General features: G+C 47.5%; 1 protein-coding gene across 3 annotated transcripts in view; it reads right to left on the reverse strand.

The window, feature by feature from the left end:
• The window catches only part of LOC138580152 (C-type lectin domain family 2 member D-like), a 357666-nt gene that overhangs the window by 122076 nt on the left and 215388 nt on the right, over positions 1-20202 (reverse strand). For all 3 annotated transcript variants that reach the window (XM_069650477.1, XM_069650475.1, XM_069650478.1), the window contains 2 exons: positions 18159-18388; positions 6391-6494 (listed from right to left, as the gene is read on the reverse strand). In XM_069650477.1, the coding sequence (XP_069506578.1) occupies positions 6391-6494; positions 18159-18388 (334 nt within the window). The remainder of the gene's footprint in view (positions 1-6390; positions 6495-18158; positions 18389-20202) is intronic.

Consider the following 20202-nt stretch of genomic DNA (forward strand, 5'->3'; position numbering starts at 1 on the left):
ACCATATTACTCTAATAACCCCCCCCCCCCGTCCGCCGAGTATTTAACAAGGCATTTGCTCTAGTATTTCACATTCATTTCCGGTTATTTAGCCTGTGTTAAATCCTTTTTCAATAGCTCAATTAATCCGAGAGGTACGGCAGCAGGCATAACCATCCATCACTGCTGAGGAACGCATAATGTAAGATTCACTTGTTTGCATTTTATTTCCTTGAAGAAATGTCCATTTATTAAGGATCTGGCACCGTTTCATATGTGTATTTGGTGATTAATATAGTTCAAACACCTTCAATCAGGTTATAACGCTTGCAACCGTCACGCCACGATCTGTGGTGATCACCCACTGGCAGTGGGTGACCACCACAGACCGCAGCAATTGCCAATTCCTAATCTGGAGCACCATCAGTCAAGGTCCGGCGCTCTGACTGTGAGCAGAGCAGCCCTGAGCCCAGGCCATCGCCGCTCGGCTGGGCTCCTGTCGTGCTATGCTAGCACTAGAGAGAGAGCCACAGCCGAATGCCGAAGGGCCTAGTAGTAGACATGCGGCACAGAAAGTCAACTAGGCCCTGCATTCCCCAGGGCAGTGCTCGGACAGTTCTCCTCCGAGGCTCCGACTTGGAGCACTCCTGGGGAAATGTTGAAGGCCAGGTTGCCGTGTATGACATGGACAACAAACAATTTACTTACTGGCTTTGGCGGGCAAACTTCTTCGGCCTGCTGTAGTGGGCAGATCGAGCAAATGATGATCCAAAGGTGGCGCACGCACCCTGCGCACGCACCCTGCGCCATCACCCCACCCCCACTCAAATGTCATTGGCTGGCAAACAGCCAATGACATTTCTGTATCTATGCTCCAAGAGGCAGAGCAGATCATGGAATCTTCGGTACGCTGTTTGCGTATATATTATTACTGGCGGGGCCAGCACTCAAACGCCCCGCCAGCCTCCTTTTACGTAAAGTGCGTGGAGCTATGAACTCCACTCACTTTACAATAAGAAAACCAGTGTAAAATGGGACGCGCCCCGCTGTGGCTGCCGGCCCTGATAAGGCAGTCACAGCTGAGCTCCATTTATTTATTTATTGTGGTTTTGTAGCGCGGCACGCTGCAGCGCTGCGCTGCTGCTGGCAAATGTCAATGGCAATTAACAAACAAACAAAGAACTTCTGAATCTGAGTAACAGAACAGAAGTGTTGAACTTACTTATATGTCGGTGGGGTGGATTGTGGGGAGGGCGGCGCCCCCCCGCCCTATGAAAGCGGCCGCCACTGCTGGCACCCCTGCCAGGCAGCCTTTTGTAGAGATCATGTAGATCAATATTGGGGAGAGGGTGCTGATCTCTGCATTTATTGTTTATAGGCTTGCCTGGCAGGGGACAGCGCCTCGCCTATTCAGCCTTAATGGTGGCCAGCATTACCATTAAGGCTGAAAGGGTGAGCCCACTGGAAGCAGAGGCCTTTTTCCTAAAGACTGAAACTCCTGCGAATCCGCGGGAGCTTCAGTGTTTAGAAAGCAAGGCCTCTGCTTCCAGCGGCCTCACGTTATCTCCTTAATGGTGGCGCCGGCCCATGGACATCCCTTGATTAAAGGGATGCCTCGCAGGTGCGGCGCCACCATTATGGCTGAAAGGCATTTTTTTCTGAAGCCTGAAGCTCTTGCACACGAGCGAGAGCTTCAGGCTGTAAAATAAAATGCCTTTTTGTGTAGTGGCTGCCAGGGGAGATTAGTGGGCCCCGGCAGGGCCCCGCCTCAAAACGAAATTTCGGAGACTGCTGGGGCCCAGGCCCAGCAGGCCCCAGCCCACTTAAAGCCCTGCTCCCCCTGAATGGCTGTGATGCTGTGATGGAATTGGGTACCAGTGAGAGAAAGGATTATGAATCAGTAAAATGGTATTAATAGCCAGATTTGCGAAAACTACTTCCCAGTACCGTAAGAGGTTTAGGACCCTCAAAAGGACTGAGGGTACCTCTTGGGCTACCTGGGAATGTAAGTGTTTGAAAAGCTAAGTTGGGTTACAGAGAACAAACCTTTGAAGGAATGAGAAATATTCTTTTGCTAAAATCTGTTTTTGATGCCTGCTCTCCTGAGCTGAAACAGTACTTGGCTGACTCAAAAGAAATTGATCCTAAAAAGTAAGCACAAGCTGCTTACTTGTGGGTAGCCAACAGGGACACTCATAAGGACCTTGGGGCCACTCACAAAAAGGAAAAGGGGAAGCAGCACAAGGAAGAAGGGAAAGAGAATTCTAATTCCAACTATCCAATAGAGGGCCACAAACATAACAAGGGTAAATTCCATGGGAAACCTGGTATGTCTAGCAAATCCTCTGGTGCCAAAACAGAGGGAGGTCAACAGAAACCCCCATTCCAGAGAACATTTTGGAAATGTTTTGTATGTGGGTCTGTAGATCATGTGAAAGGGGATCCAAGATGTAAGGGTAAACGTTCAGGGGTCCACACTGCCTCCTTAGCCTTCGTCCCTGAGAAGCACAAATGGCAAGTGCACACTTTCAATTACTGGCATAGGAGTTCAAGCCGGTGTTTCTTTAGTGTCGCTGGCTCTGTGGGAACAACAGAATGTGGATGTCTATAATAATATTATAAGGACAGTGTTCTTGTAAATGGTCAGGAAACCCATGCAATCAGAGGCTCTGGGGCAAGTATTACAGTGGTAGATTAAAGTTTTTCAAGCCGGAGGATGTAGCTAAGGCACCCAAAGGTCTCACTAAACTTGCAGGAGGCCCCATCCAAATGGTTCCTATTCTGCCAGCTCTCATCCAGTGCAATAATATGACTGTTAAAATTCCTGTTAGTGTATAGAATGAAGTGCCCTGTTGGGAAATTATTTGAAAACCCTTGGAGTTGTATCTAGTAGACCAGGCATCCCAGCAAAAAGAAGCAGGAGCAAACATGATTGGCCAAAGAGGCAACCTTTAGAGACTCTCAGTTTGAGGGTGAGGAGATTTCCAACACCTCCAGTCCACAGGAAGGTCACCCTTCAGTTCCCAAGAAAAAGAAAGACAGTAGAAATCCAAGTACTCTAGGAAAAAGAAAGGGCTCAAACCTAAGGACATCCCTGAGAGGACGGTCCCAGGTCACCCTAATGACCCCTTCCCCAGCTGAGGCTGAGTGGGAAGACCAACCAAAATCTGGAGTCAGCTACTGGTGACACAGAGCTGGAAGAAAACCTTCCCTGCATTGGTGATTTGGATCCAAGGGACCATCCTGAGCTGCAGACTTTACTTGCAGAAGGTGGACCCTCTAGGGCAGGCTTCAGCAGAGGACAAATAGTGTCCCTCTTTGGAAGGTCTGTGCAAGTCGACAGCTTCCCAGTTGCAAGGGCAAGAGCCAGGGATGCATAGGCTTTACTGGGAGGATGGCCTCCTCTACAGTGAACCTACTGAATCTACCCAAGGGGACTACAGGAGACTGGTAGTGCCCCAGGAGGTGAGACAATAGTTCCTACAGTTAGCCCATGAGATTCCTTTGGCTGGCCACTTGAGATTCAAGAGGACAAAATAGGTTATCTCTGTACTTTTACTGGCCCAAGATGGGGGCTAATGTAGATACATTCTTTAGGAGCTGCCACACTTGACAGACATCTGGCAAGAGTAGGCCCAATAATGTGTCACCTACCTTCCCTGTGGTGGGAGTCCATTTTGAGAGTGTGGGGATTGACATTGTTGGTCCCCTAGATCCTCCAATCTCCTCAGGCAAACGATTTATATTGGTCGTGGTAGACCATGCTACCAGGTATCCCGAGGCCATACCCATTAGAACGGTTACTGTCCAGGCAGTGGCTCAGGCCAGCCTTGGTATCCTTACGAGGGTAGGTTTTCCTAAGGAAGTCATCTCTGACAGGGGATCACATTTTATGTCCCACTACATGCAGACCATGTGGAAGAACTGTGGAGCGACTTACAAGTACAAGTTCTCAACAGCCTACCATCCCCAAACCAATGGGTTGGTGGAGAGTTTTAACCGTACTATGAAGAGCATGACAGGTGCTTTAGAGGAACCCATTAGAGGAAAGTGGGACTTTCTACTGCCATGCCTTCTCTTTGCTTATTGAGAAGTCCCTCAAGCAGGAGTTGGGTTCAGCCCCTTTGAACTTCTTTATGGTCATCCGGTCAGAAGCCCGTTGGCCCTGATCAAGGAGGGGTTGGAGAGTGCTCCTTCCCTACAGCCAGTGAGAGTCACTATGTGCTGGGCCTCAGGAAAAGGATGGCGTGATGACAGAGGCTTCAGAAAACCTGAAAGCAGGTCAGGCTCTGGTCAAACGGCATGATCATAAGGCCAACATGGTGGAGCTTACGCCAGACCAGCTTGTCTTGGTTATTGTACCTACAAGACAGAGGGCAGAGGGCCTTACATGACAAATGGATTGGACCCTTCAAGACATGCACTGCTGTTGTAGATGCTGGTGAAGGTTTGCACTGCTTCTCTTTGTGCGGTTCTATATTCATGTGTGGAGAGGTTTACATGGTTGCTGCCTCTGTTGCGTGTGTGGATACTAACACTGTCATAACAGTAGGTGCTGTGAGTGCACACTGATGTGCACTGCCAGACATGTGCAGGTCATTTGACAGGAATACAAGTAGGTGTTCAGGCCAGAATTGAGGTATATTGGTAGAGAAGGGTGAGGATCCTCATATCAGCACGGCAGGATTGTGATGCATTAATGGAGTTGTGGGTCCCAATACTGGAGGCATCAGAGGTTACCTTGCGTCAGCGTTGAAGCATATTTAAATGTTTTGGGGGTAATTACTGGAGCAATGACATTGAATGACAAGCCGGGAGTACATCCTTTCTTGATTGCAATCATTTCTCTTTGACATTATTCTGCCACCTTCTTCCCTCCTACAGGATTATGGTGCGTGAGGGCATGGGCCTCATTTCTTACTGTGTCTATGGTACTTTCTGTTCATCAAATTTTTGGTATTGTCTAAGTAACCGCACTAAAGCTGTAGTCTGCTGTATTAGTCGGTTTAATTCATGTAAGGAGCGGTCACTTCTGCGGCAGTGGCCTGTCAACAGCTACTTGGAAGTATCTATTCCAAGGCTATTTCTATACTCTGGAAAGGGTATAGTAGAGGCAATGTGGTAGAACCAAAAACATTAGAGAATGCCCTCAATGGTATTCAAGTGAAGTGGCAAGGATGCTTCCAGAGGTGGTCAGTCCCATTGGGAAGCCTGCAGATTTTGGACCAGGGGAATATATCCAAAAAGGTATTGCCTTGCATTCAACAGACTCTGCCACAGTCCTAATCGCATTTTATAGGAACCCCACTGTCTGTCATGAGATCATTGTTCCCTACAGTCCAGTCCTTCTCCTGTGAACTGCATGTGCGCGTTACTACACCATTGAAAAGCCTTGGTGTTACCGGAAGAAACATTTAGTAGATTAAGGCCAATAACCTGCTGCAAGGTGCTTAAATGGGGCGCGCATGTACCCCTCAGTCGCAACCTTTATAATACTACAGGAACCTCTAAACAGCAATGCTCTACAGGATAGCACAGGTGTAGCTCTGTTGAGATTTTCAAGGTCAGTACGGGTAGTTTTCTACTTAGAATACTTTGAGATGAATATGTGCAGTAAATTATTAAGCAGTAATACCCGCACAGACAGGTTTTCTGGGGAGGTAATGCCACGGACACCATGTTAAAAAGAACCGGATACCCTGCCTCTAGATGTAGTACCTCAGAACAACATCTGGGGTGTATAGGAGCATTTTATGTTTACTTGAGAAACTGTGTACATAGAGTGCACCCAAGGCCATTTATCAAGAAAAACAAAATGCAAAAAAAGAGATGTCAGCCTTGTAAATGGAGAAGGCACTACACAGAAATCTCATTTTCCAGTGACAGCAAAAGATGAGTAGAGCAGCGTGGGATAAGGGCGAGGAGGCTGGCATTTGCATTCAACAAAGAGGGAGGGTGCGGCACAGTGCCAGACGGCGCCCTGCATTCATCCATGGACTAGGGAGGCCGCCCTTTACCAGTGGCCAATGTTTGCCCTTCGAGCCCTCCAATGGTACCTTCAAAAAGGGGCAGTATGGATTCCCAGAAGCATAAGCTTTCAATCCAAACCACCATCCTCCCCCAAGAGGACTTTCCGGTGTTGCATCTGCCCTTATTATAGGTTTATTCATGTGATATCATTCCAACATTTAGCAGCTGGGGTGGTCTTGGGACGCTCATAGATGCTAAACCTCAAGACTCCCCACCACCCCCACAAATCTATACATATAAAGAAAGAGGGTAGTGCCTGTGTGCTTGGTGCCACACCCGTCTACATTGTTGAGAGCCACCAGAGATTAGCTTTGCAATATGATGCAAGCTCAATACATTTAAACTGCTGGACTGGGGGTGGAGAAAGAAACAAGGACTTACCAGTTGCTGAATTCAGTGCCATTGACCCATTTCCACGCCTGACCAGAATCTCTCCTCAGGCCAATCCAGTGATCAATCTCCCCTTTATAACGCATCACGAAATCCTTCAAATAAGATAGAAAAAGAACAGGCTGAAACCTACTGAGTAGCCACTTGCTTGGGGTTCTTTTTCTTGGCAGGGAACTCTGGGAATTTTCAGTCTGCAGACGTTCGAGAATCACAAGACGGTAAAGCAAGAGAAGCCCCTGAATACGCAGGTCTGATGGGTCCCCACTTCCACTTTGGGCTAAGTGGCTTCTAAATAGACATTCATTCATAACTCTAACAGGGTATGCACTACATCTGTTACATTGCTGTGGTCTTCTGTGGAAAGACAAGCAGGCCAGCTTAATGCTAAAGGGAGTAAAAATAATGTTATGTTATGTTGATTTATATCACACACCGGTGCCAGTTGCATGGTCTGTAAGTGCTCACGTGGCTCTTTAAGAAAGGTGGGTAGGGTTGGTTAGTGAGGGAAAGGATAGAATGTGTGCTCATTGGTTGATGCGTGCAGAATCAGGAGAAACTGGCATGTGTACTTTGTGGGCGTGCTTTGCTATGTGCACTGGACTCGTATCCGTATTAGTGTCTGAGTTGTTTGCAGGTATTGGGTTTCAGTATGAATAGAGAGGGGTGTGCAGTTTGCAAGTTCTGGGTGGGTTATTTCACTAGCCCTTTGGGCATGTGTAGTACGTGAGAGGTGTGAGGGTGTGGAGACGAGGACGAGGTGGCTAGTTGGTTTCAGGTGATCTCTAGGTGTGGAGTAGTTTTATTGTTGGGTCTTCTTGGTATATTGTCCAGTGTTTGCTGTGGTCCTGGTTTATGTTTGCAGGGTGGTGCTTCTAACCTAAATCTAAACAAATGAAGTACAATTCAAAAGCCGCGGATGACAAATCAGTAGAGTTCTATTGTGGATAAATTCAAAAGCAACGGGTTGCAATTCTAGTGCAGCTGAATTTAGAAGCAGCACTAACTCAGTACAATTGTAGTGTTGTTAAAATCAAACGCAGCAAGTTACCATTCTACTGTAGCTAAATTCAAAAGCAGCGTTAACCAACTTATGCAGCAGCAAAACTCAAATGTGGTGCAACCCACGCAGCGGCATAATTCAAAATGAAGTGCACTACATTTGGGAAACTCTGGTGGGTGAAATGCAAAAAGCAGGGAGATTTAATATAACAAGCCCTTGATGGAACGCCTTGGGAAGCACTATGCAGGTGTGGCAAAATAGAGTTATGGTAAGATTCAATGAAGACATCCCTTACCTGGAGGTAGCTGTCGATGGAAAGCAAGGCGTCTGGCAGGGCTAGGGTGCCAGATGAAAAGGGATGGTAGGTGCCCTGGGGAAGGCACCCTTAGTCTGTGCCCTTTGCAGGCTGCCCGGGCAAGGCAAGTAGTGCTCAAGAAATGGAGGATGGGAGGGGAAAGGGAAAACAACTAGAAACAAAAGACTAGACCACAAAGACAGAGCACTCGAGGAGTAGGCCACTTATAAATAAAACAGATAGGAAATCAAAGTAAAAACACAGATAAATCCCTAAAAAAGGCCCCACACAGGCACTAAAACTGCTTACCAAGTGGTTGTTGTGCAGGATGGCTACAGATTACAATCAGGAAAGGCAGATGAGAGCAGTAAGAGAAGGCTGCAAACACAAAAGAACAAGGACACCTGACTGCCTTAGCCAATTGCTTAGGGGGTGGGAGGGGGAGGGGGGGAAACCCCAGAAACAAACAGGCCTAGACCACAAAGACTGGGCACTCTAGGAGCAGACGTGCTAAAAACAAGCAGATTCGAAATCAAAGTAAAACACAGATAAACTCCACTAAAAGGCACCAAGCAGGCCCTAAAACTACCTAACAAATGGTTGTTGTGCAGGGTGGCTTAGTTAAATTACAAGACGATAAAGCAAGTGATTCGACACTTCACTTTGACCTCTAAATAAGCATTTATGAGCAACTCTAAACAGGGCACACTGCATTTGCTATATGGTTTTTGAAAACCTATCGTGCAGTAATTGACTGTCCTCTAGAAAGACAAGCAGGCCACCTTACTGCTAAAGTGAGTCCAAATAAGGTCAATAGAATTGGTTTTGAAAATATTCATCAGCAAGACAACTGTAAAACAGCTAAATATGTTTTGTAGAAATTACTCCCCGATTAAATCTAGATTTTGTAGGTCGTATTTAAAAGAAGTGAATATGTTGAAGGAGGCGTCATGAGATTGTACGGATAGTTGCACAATACGTTCTCAGGATCAATGTTTTACTATGTTTTCATGATGACTGCACGTTTGTACACAAACGAAAGTTCTGGCATTTTGTTGAATGTATATGTACTATTTGTCGCAGAATGTAGATGTCACTTATAGGCTGCCATATGCGTTTATACTGAGGACTGTATGGGTAATGTAATTAAAAACATGAAATAATAGTCTGCTAAGGTCACATTGCTTTGTGTAAAAATTGTTGATTTATCCAACATATAAATAGATAAATAATATAACTGGGATTCTCCTGCGCGCGACGTGTCCTTTAGATACTATAGAGTGTTAGAACCACCACTCCCATGATGCAGGGCTCTGGTCTCACTTTTGGTCTGTCAGCACCAGCAGGCTACTGTGGCAGAGGGTAAGAGCAAACACGTCTGGCACTTGTCCCCCTTGCGTTCCTTCTGGCCTATTAGTGCCACTGAGCTAAGGTTGCAGAGGTGAAGACCCACACCTCCCATCATTCACGTGCCCGATTCCCTTTGCGTCTGCCAGCACCACTGCATTAAGGCTGTGAACCATAGGAAACTCCTCCCAGGATGCATTGCGTGTAGTTATCTTATTATCCATCAGTGCCACTGAGCTAAGGTTGCAGAGGTGAAGACCCACAACTCCCATCATTCGGCGTGCCCGATTCCCTTTGGATCTGCCAGCACCACTGCATTAAGGCTGTGAAGCATAGGAAACAACTCCCAGGATGCATTGCATGTAGTTCTCTTATAATCCATCAGTGCCACTGAGCTAAGGTTGCAGAGGCGAAGACCCACACCTCCCATCATTCACGTGCCCGATTCCCTTTGGGTCGGCCAGCACCACCGCATTAAGGCTGTGAAGCATAGGAAACAACTCCCAGGATGCATTGCGTGTAGTTCTCTTATAATCCATCAGTGCCACTGAGCTAAGGTTGCAGAGGCGAAGACCCACACCTCCCATCATTCACGTGCCCGATTCCCTTTGGGTCGGCCAGCACCACCGCATTAAGGCTGTGAAGCATAGGAAACAACTCCCAGGATGCATTGCGTGTAGTTCTCTTATAATCCATCAGTGCCACTGTGCTACAAATGACCATGGATTTATAGCCTGCTGTAATGCTGTAAGGATTTGGCCAGTACTTATTAATTAGATTGTTATGAGACATTAATTGTATAAGATTTGGTGGCATTTCTCCATCTCAGTCTGGGTGAGTTACTTTCAACTGGAAAATATCCCCTCTACAGGTGCAAATTGAGGGGTCAAGTTTTGTGGATGGGAATATGGGTTGTGCAAGTGCGGATGCTTGCATGATTTCCCTAGTTTGCATTGGATTTTGAACATGAATGTGTTCAAAAGTGTGTTTACTGACAGGTTTGGGCTCCATTATTCCTTACTTTCTTTGTCGGCTGGATAATGAACACATACCTTTTTCATGAATTTACCAACTGAAGGGTATTCTTGGAAGCATTCTACTCTGGTGAAATGGCAGATGAGCCTTGCAAGGACCTTGGTGGCTGAAAAGTGGAGAGATCATTTACAGAGTCCTCTACTGATATTAATGCCTGGAAGACCTGGGGGGTGGCGGGTGTTTATGAGCACAATCCTCTGCTAATCCTGTGCAGGACTGGCTAAGCCAGTGCAAGCCTGAAGACATGAGGCCAGTGTTGCCCTGAAGGCGAGGCTTTAGACAGCTTCCATCTACCTCTCACTAATATTGCCATGGCGCAACAACGTGGGAGAAGACCTCTGCCACTCATGCGGCAGCAATGCACCTCTGCCCTAAATGAGGTCCCTGCAAACTATCCTGGGGCCTGATGGCGCAAAGAAAAGAACAAACTCGATAAACCTTACAAAAACACCATACCATAACAGAGCTATTTTTACATATGGCCTCAAGAACGCACCAACTTTAGAAGCCAGTTCAAGGAGATCGATCTCTCTCTCTCTCTCTCGCTCTCTCCTCCCCCTCACCTTCCACACCCTTTGAGTAATCCTCCTCCGTACTCATCTGCACCGTGCTTCCTTTGCTTGGTCTTTTGGTTCTCCTCCTCCTCCTCCTCCTCCCTCAAGCTCACCTTAGCAAACCATACTGCCTCGATTGCCACGCCCCTTTTTAACCTCCCCTTCCATTGGCTGTCTCCCTCAGCTGGTTCATCGGGCCAACCGCTGGCTTCCTTCTGCCAAGAGGCTGTATTACAGAAGCAAACGCATAAAAGTCTGAAATGGAAATGTGTAGTATTAAAAGCTTACTTTTGTTAACTATGTAATACCACAAATCAAGACCTGGCCCCTTTTAGTATGCGGGTCTGCCAGCATTTGGTAATGGTGGCCCACTAAGTCAATTTCAAAGTTTGTATCAGGTCCGAACGGAGCATCTGAAGTACCGGATATGTGGACCGCTCTGCGGTCCGGCTGTAGGTAGGAGCAATGCAAAGGTTTGTGTCGTGTAGAGTGTCGGTTTGATATGAAGACCACTCCGCAGTCCCATTGAAGGTAAGATCAATGTCACAGTCGGGCATCAAAGAGCATTATGGTGGGTGGGTGGTGGTAGAGAAAGCGGGGTCGGGTGGGTGGCGGTTAGAGAAAGCTGGGTAGGGTGGGTTGGACGGGGGGCAGAGAAAGCTGGGTGGGTAGGGTGGGTTGGACGGGGGGCAGAGAAGGGGAGGGTGGGTGGGGGACAGAGAAGGGGCGGGTGGGTGGGGTGGGTGGGGTATCAGAGAAGGGGAGGGTGGGTGGGTTGGGTGGGGGGCAGAGAAGGGGAGGGTGGGTGGGGGGCAGAGAAGGGGAGGGTGGGTGGGGGGCAGAGAAGGGGAGGGTGGGTGGGGTGGGTGGGGGGCAGAGAAGGGGAGGGTGGGTGGGGTGGGTGGGGGTCAGAGAAGGGGAGGGTGGGTGGGGTGGGTGGGGATAGACCAAGCGGGTGAGGATGGGTGGTTGGGGTAGAGAAAGCGGGGCAGGGTGGTTGTGGGTAGAGAAAGCGGGGCAGGGTGGTTGTGGGTAGAGAAAGCGGGGCAGGGTTGGTGGGGGTAGAGAAAGCAGGGTTGGTAGAGAAAGCGGGGCAGGGTTGGTGGGGGTAGAGAAAGCTGGGTGGGGGTAGAGAAAGCGGGATAGGGTGGGTGGGTGGGGGGTAGAGAAAGCGGGATAGGGTGGGTGGGTGGGGGGTAGAGAAAGCGGGATAGGGTGGGTGGGTGGGGGGTAGAGAAAGCGGGATAGGGTGGGTGGGTGGGGGTAGAGAAAGCGGGATAGGGTGGGTGGGTGGGGGTAGAGAAAGCGGGGGAGGGTGGGGTGTGGTAGAGAAAGCGGGGGAGGGTGGGTTGGTGGGGTGCGGGTAGAGAAAGCAGGGGAGGGTGGGTGGGCGGGGTGCGGGTAGAGAAAGCAGGGGAGGGTGGGTGGGTTGGCTGGGTGCGGGTAGAGAAAGCAGGGGAGGGTGGGTGGGGGTAGAGAAAGCGGGGTAGCGTCAGCCTGTTCTATTGCATCCATTCCCGGCCACCAAAACCTTGACCTCAATCTCCTTTTAGTAAGGAGCTCTCTTGACCTTTGTGGGCTCTCTTAGCAAGTTCACTCCGTAGAAATAAAGGGGGAACCATCCTCTTCCCCCACCCCCAAGCTAGACCCCATTCCGAACTACTCAACTCATCTCTGAATTTATAATAGGGACAATTCTTGGCATCACCTGATATCCAACCTTGCTCCATGCTCAATATAGCCTCTCTCATCTCTTGGTCTTCTTTCACAGCCTCTGACCACACCTTTTTAGAAAGAACACCACAAACCAAACTCTTAATTTGTACAATCCACTAATCGCCTACATCATGTGGCACCACACCCTCTAAGGGAGCTCTAAATAAACAGTCTGCAACTGGATTGCATTTCCCTGAAATATACTTTACAGTGAAATTATAATTCTGTAGTGCTGCTAACCTCCTAGCTATTCTAGGGGGTTGCCAACCCTGAACCCTTTGTAGAAAAATATGCCAAAGGCTTATGGTCACTCCTGATATTGTAAGGTATACCCCAAATTTAAGTCTTAAAATACATAGAAGCCCAATAACATGCAAGCCTTTCTCGTTCAATGCTTGAATATCTTGATTCCATATCAGATAATGTTCTAGATGCAAAAGCTGGTACTTCTTTGCCATGCCTGACCTGGTTTAAGACAGCCCCCAAACCTGACTCGCACGCATCCACCGACACAATCATTTCTGCCGAAGGGTCAAATCTATGCAAAGTAGGTGCATTCGCTATTCCTTCCTTAAGACCCCTGAAAGCAGTTTCTTCTCCCTTACCCCAATTGAACTCTTTCCTTTATTTCAACAAAGATTTTATGGGTTGGGTTTTTAAACACTAGATTCCCCAAAAATTTAGAATAAAACTCAATTAAACCTAAAAAGGATTTCAGCTCATCTTTGTTGGATGGCGATTTTACCGCCACAATAGCATCCACCACTTCTGGTTGTGTGATCCTGCCCCCTTTTGTTAGCTTATGTCCCAAATATGATACTTGATTCACTTTAAACTGGCACTTGCTTATTTTGACCATCAAACCAGCCCTTTCCAGTCACTGTAATACTTCATACACTCTGGCATCATGTTTACTCATTTTTTTTAACCAATTAATATGTTGTGCTGAAAACCCTTCGCACCAGGCATATCCCCAGCATATCCCCCAGCATATCTTCCATAATCTTTTGAAATACGGCAGTTGCTGATGCTAACCTGAACGCATTCTTTTAAATTGATAAGCACCCATCGGGGTGATGGAAGCTGTTAAGGCTCAGGATGAAGTATGTAGGTCAATCTGATAAATGCAAATGAGAGATCCATGGTAGTGTCCCATTCCGCCTCCTCCATGGTCATGAGCAACTCATTGATCTTAGGTAATGGATGTCTATTGATTTATTAACGGTCTCTTAAGTCAACGCATAGCCTAATGCGACCATCCTGGTGTTGAGTAACCACAGTTGGGGACAACCACTCACTGCTCTCAATGGGTTCAATTATACCTTGCTCGCTTAGACTCCGGAATTCTTCCCTCACTTTCTCTGTCACACTCACGGAAGATTTCGTACTTTGTGTACACACGATGTTGCTTGGGCAGACAATTCAATCTTATGGCAGTACCCCTTCAGTGTCCCTATGGCATGACTAAACACCCTCTTGAACCTGATAACCACCTCTTTAGCACATTTTTCCGCCCAGTTTATCTCCACATCTCTGACCTGTATCTCTTTACCGGGATGTAATTCAAGACCCAATTTCCCTTGGTGATGCCAACCTAACAGGCCATCACCTTTGACTGCTACATAAATCGTTGCTCTTATGTTCTTGTCACTGTATGCAATGTCGCCCCACACAAAACATTTGATATCAATCTCCCCCCCCCGCCATATGCTCTTGGCATAATGTCAGTTTTGTGTAATACGTGGCCTATGTCACCCCAGATTACCTTGTATTTACTGTCAGAAATAATAGTATACAGAGACCCAGAGTCAGCTAATGCTTCCACTAAACACCACGCCGCTACAATTTCCACTTCCGGAGGCACATACTCTTCTTCCTCATCATTCTCTATGCCGCCCACAAGATGTACAATTTTGTTTGCCCACTCACTTCTCCCTTGCCCCACAAACTGAACATCTCTTTCAGTCTCCAATGTTTTGTTGTTAAATTTGCACAATCTGGCGAAATGCCCCATTTTACGACAACGCCTACATTTCACTCTCATGGCCGGGCATGCCTTGGCATTCATAGCATGTTTTTCACACCCGCACCTGGTGCATTGCCCCTTGCCGTTATCCTGTACTGATGAATTATTCCCAGTAGTCAAGATGGGTCCACTACTTCCATAATGGCCCCTACCCGATTTGGTGTACTTTTTCACCAGACACTTTCGATTCATCACCACTACTCGCAATTTCTACCTCATTATCTACTATGGCTTGTACCACCTCCTTGTTATTCTTGGAATTTACCTCCTTAAGATGCATGCTAGTTAATGCCATGCCCTTGGTAATTGGGGGTAGATCCTTATCCTCTGCAGGGGCCACCCTCTGGAACAGTCTCCCTGCCTCTCTGTCTCGAGCAGGACCACATTAAATTCCATAAAACACCTCAAGACCTTCCCTCTTCTCCTCTTCCTTCTCTCTACGCCTCCCCTGCTAATCTCTGCTAACCTCTGCTATTCTACCTGCTCCCACCTCCTTCTGCTCAGCTAGCTGACTGGTTGCCTGCCTCACCTCAGAACCTTACAGGTTCCAGGCACCTACACCAGTCTCTGCACTTGCCTCCAGGCCCCTGCACTACTTGCAGCACTACGCACTTCCCTACGAGATAACCTCCTGTACTTAACCCGGCCCTACCGGCATTCCTGGACCAGGCACAATTCCCATCGCCCATCACGCGCACTTCCTGTCTGCCACTTACACGATTGGGATGCACCAACCCAGTAAGTTTGTTGTCTGTCTGCTCCTTGGTCTCCCCTTAACCCCCCCCCCCTTGCATTGTGCACCTGAAACACTTGTGTTAGTGGCACATTATAAGGGCACAATAACCTGATCATATCCCCTCCTATCCTTACTGCTAGTCACGAACTTGCATTGTCAGTTTTGTATGCTTGTACCCCCACCCTTTAGTCCCCACCCGCCCTGCTCCACCCTACTACCTGCTAACACACTTGAATTAGAAGAAATGTTGTCAGGCCTAGTATGCTTATTATTATTATTGTACATCATCCTGAAATTTCCAAGGCCTAATGAATGATTGTATCCCATGTCCCCCATCCCCCTGTCTTGGAGCTCTTTGAAGCACTTGGTTTGTGTATAAGCGCTTTATAAATAAACAATACAATTGCCAATGCATCCAGTAATGGTGGATTCTTTGCCTGCCACAACCTTTCTTGAATTTTAGGGTTGGACATATGGATCATGAGTTGGTCTCTAATTTATTCATCTACATTTCTCGTAAACTCACATGATGTCAATAGCACTCTTAAGTCTGCTACAAAGTCCACCGCTGCCACCACTCCCTGTCTCCTTGAGAAAAACGTGTACCTCTCTAAAATCTGTTTGCCAAACTGCACCTGTCATTTTTTCATTGCCATTGAATATAAACCTTTCCCATCACTCCTCCCACCATCAGCTGCACCCTCATCCACAACATCAGGCAGATTTTTTTTATAATGCGTACTGCCTCAGCCCCCAAACATTAATATCAACTATTTCCTCTCCTCAGAGTTTCTTTCTCCCCCAGATGCCACAAAATAAAATGTAAACAAATCTCTCCAATCTTCCCAAGGAATTAGAGGTCCCCGGGTGTGGCCAAAAATGTGGGTGGTGGCTCTTATTTATGCACGGTGGTGTCACTAAGAATTTCACTAACATTTCCCAGATACTTTAGACAGGAGTGCCTCCCACTGTCAGAAGGAGCTTGGACAGTCCCTCAAAGTGCCTAAACGTTTGCTCCAGGCGCTAATACCAGTTCCCAGCTATCTTGAGACAGGAGTGCCTCCCACTGTCACCTCCAGAAGGAGCTTGGACAGTCCCTCAAAGTGCCTAAACGTTTGCTCCAGGCGCTAATACCAGTTCCCAGCTATCTTGAGACAGGAGTGCCTCCCACTGTCACCTCCAGAAGGAGCTTGGACAGTCCCTCAAAGTGCCTAAACGTTTGCTCCAGGCGCTAATACCAGTTCCCAGCTATCTTGAGACAGGCGTGCCTCACACTGTCACTTCCAGATGGTGCTGGGACAGTCCCTCACACAGCGTCAAATCTCCCAGGGATGAGAGACTATATTGCTAGGCTAGGTTCCTCCAGAACAGATCCCTAGATGCAGATCCTACAGTTCACCAGTATCCATGGAGTAAAACCACAGTGTGTTGAAAATGTATTTCCACAATCTACACACGAATACCAATGTCATCCGGACTGCACTCTCCCTCCTGTGTGCTTCATAGTTAACATGCCAAAAAATCAGGCATAAAGCCTACAATATAAGGTGTAATCTTTTAACCGCCACTGGGGGAGCATGTGCATCGACATTTGAATGAAAGCCTCCCTCAATATGGGCGTATTGATGAGGTTAGGCGGCGGGGACTGCTCATGCTGCCGCCCCCCCCCCCCCCACCTCAGTCCTCCGGCATAGATCCTGCCGCGCACCGCTTTCCCCCCTGCGTCTTATAAAGTCTTATAAAGTTGCTGCCGCCTGCCCCGTCACCCAGACTGCATACACACAAAAAGGGCTCACCTACGCTGCAGCGCCGCCTGTGCCACCCGTGAGTGACAGGGTGAGTGGTGCCATGGGGTGCAGCCCGGTCAGACACCAGGTCGCTGTGAGCCATTACCAGGATTTGGCCAACTAGGAGACTCGCCCTGCGTCCTGGATAAAGACGGTGACTGGGGTCTTCCTCCATGTCCCTCACCTTCGTCGCCACTACAAATAAAGCATGGCGCGTGGATAACCATGTGTGGTGCATTTATTATAAGCGTGAAGGGGGTAAGACCATCTTGTCAGCAGAGGGGCCAACAGGATATGACAGTTCAACTGTCAGTTGCGTCACAGCCTCGGTGCACAAGGATGAACAGCGGGAGTCATCTCACGCACCGAGAGTACTACTCTCACCGAGGTGTGATTGTGGTAATGGAGAAGAGGTAGTGGTCAGAAAAAGGAGGACTATAATTCCTAGCTAAGAGTGCAAAATGGAAAACGATAGAGCGGTGTGCAGTGTGTTGCCTACCCAATGACAGCAGCATCGCTAGAGGGCTACGTTTGGTCCAGAAGCCAGAGTTCCTATGTAAATGCCCGGAAGACCTGCTTCCTTCTACCGCAATCTACCTCCAAATGAGGCTTGATCCCATGTAATGCACGTGTCGTGTATCGTTTTATGTCCTACTCTCATTGCTGTGAAAATGAAATGAACTTCTTGTAGGTATTTGTCAAGTGTAGACCCTGTCACGGTGGAGTCCTGGACACACAGAGGAAGGGCGAGGGCAGGCTGTGTTGAGAATATGCATAGATAAGCCATAAGGGGAACAGTTGCAAACATTAACAGACATTATTATAGGTTTATATTCAGTGCAGTCCAAGTTGTGGGAGGGGGGTGTAGTCTTGAGCAGGACTGTGGAAGGAGCAGTCAGAATCAGGGATGGAGCCAGGGCTATCAACACTTTCAGTTGATATGGTCCACCAGGGGTTTCAGTTTCCCACTTCCTGCCTTTGTTCAGTCTTCCCACTGTCGTTAAGGGTCCCCCAAACATCATTTTGGAATGGGCCCCCTGGCATCTTCAGCTGGCCTTGGTCTAAATGGTAGATTTAAGAGTGAGTTCATCTGAACACCCTTCCATGTAACAAATACAGGTCAAATGGAAACGTGGTGGGTGTGGAATGAATAGGTGATGGGTGTTGCGTTTGTCAGGCACTGATAAACTGTAGGGGTTGATCATGCAGGGTGTATATAGGATGGTAGCAGGAGACGGGGTGAGAGAGGTTCACTCATCTTACCATTTCTCGCTGGTTGTCAATCGCGGCCAGCGAGGAGTTCCATGAAGCGCACACATGTTTAGCATCGTCCCAGTTTGCTTCCTTTTCAGAAAAGAAGTAGCACTTGTCCAGGTACCCAAGCCAGCCATCACGACAAGGGGGCAGCACTTCACTGTTCTTCACATTCTCCACTCTGATGGCCTCATCTTCAGCATGGGCCGGTTCATCGGGGCACTGGCTTCTCAGTAGCACTAAGAAAACAGCAAGTCATGCAATAGTCAGGAGAGCAACTCTACAGTGCAGGTATTTCTAAAATGCTCTGTGCGACTCATGCGAGGACGGGATACATGGACTATTGGGTAAAAGGAGAGAACCCCTGGCACTCTTAACTAGCTACTGTGATGACCTGACACATGGAAGGGCACACACTGGCAAAGGCGAATAGCATTATAGATGTGCACTCATTCCAAGATGTAGTGGGCAGAGTTCCATGCGTTAATTTCCTGGCAAAAATATCGCCATACAAGAATATCACCATATTTTTGCGGCTTTATTAACCCATTGAACCTGCGGGGGGACACCGCGCAACTCCCATATTATTTTAAAGGGAACGGGGGACACCCCCGCTCCCATTTACCCCAAAAGTTATCCCCACTAATATCGCCTATGGGCGTTCCCGACTAACATATATATGGCGATATTATTGGTGGGGATAATATTACCTGATACCGTGGGCAGGAAGGGGAGCAAGTGACAAGGAGGTGTAACTCAGAAGGGCACAGATTATGGAATGCATTGGCAGGGCCGGCCCTAAGATTTACGGGGCCACGGCAGCAAAAGATGTGTGGGCCCAGTAATTTACATATGGAATGATATCCATGACATCACAGATTAGGACTTTCGTACCCGAGGGGATCATGGGAAGTTGCATGAAAAGGAGTTTCCAGAAGTAAGCCAAGAGACAAACAAACTTTGTGATTTCCAGAATATAAGTGGCAGGTTCATGGGCAATCAGTCACAGCATCTATTTTACCTGTTGACAAGGAATGTTCCAGCTCAGATAGTAAGGAGCAGAAGAAAGTGCATTGGTATACAGTCTTTTCATCTAAAGATGTTTATTGGAGAAGATGTTTCATTGAAAAAAAATGCTCAAATAATTTTTCATCGAAAAAATTCTTTCCAAAAACTTTTTCTTCGAAAATAGATGTATGGATGTTTGGGTGGGCCAAAGGGTTCAATTTTGAAAATGGGGGTTTGCGGGAACCCCCGCCCTCCCCAATAAAAAATGAACACTACCCAAGTTAGAGGGAGCTGTGCAGTGCCGAAATAGATTGGGAACTGTCCAGTGCTGAAATACATTGTAACTGTATGGAATCTATTTCAGCACTGGACAGTTCCCTCTGACTTGTGTAGTATTAGCAAGTAATTTCAGGACTGGAGTCTTTATTGGGGGGTTGGGGAGACCCCTGTCCCCATTAAAAAATAAAATAAAAGTCTCAAGTGGACTCGCTGACACTACACAAGTTAGAGGGAGCTGTCCAGTGCTGGATTAGATTGTTACTTTTGCAATCAACTTCAGTAGTGGACAGCTCACTGTAACGTTATGCATGTTTCAGCGATTAACGAAACTCTATTCAATGAAAGTGTTGCGATGTATAAACACTTTCCACTTTATGTATGGAAATTCGTTGAAACACTTTTCACAAAAAAAAAAAAAAACGATGTAACATCACCTTGATGTACATTTTTCAATGAAAAGACATGTAACCATGTGCGTTGTATGCAAAGAGTCCATTTGAATTTAAAAGGGGTCATTATCATAAAACGATGGGAGCAAGGGGTCAAAGAGTTGCAGAGCTGGAGGGATGAGGGGATTCTCAGAAGAAGGGGTGGCACGTGTAAACCAAAAAGGTGCAAATGTGTAGCAAAAGTACTTCAGACAACCTGTTAAGATACAGACACATATTTTTCTCTGTGTTTTAAGGGCGATGGCGCAGTGCCTGTTAAAACAATGGGAACTACAGCTGCACGCTTCGAAATTGCTGATCTGGCTGGAGGTACAGCT

This window comes from Ambystoma mexicanum, chromosome 3p, assembly GCF_040938575.1.
Source record: "Ambystoma mexicanum isolate Mex_15411 chromosome 3p, UKY_AmexF1_1, whole genome shotgun sequence".
NCBI lineage: Eukaryota > Metazoa > Chordata > Amphibia > Caudata > Ambystomatidae > Ambystoma > Ambystoma mexicanum.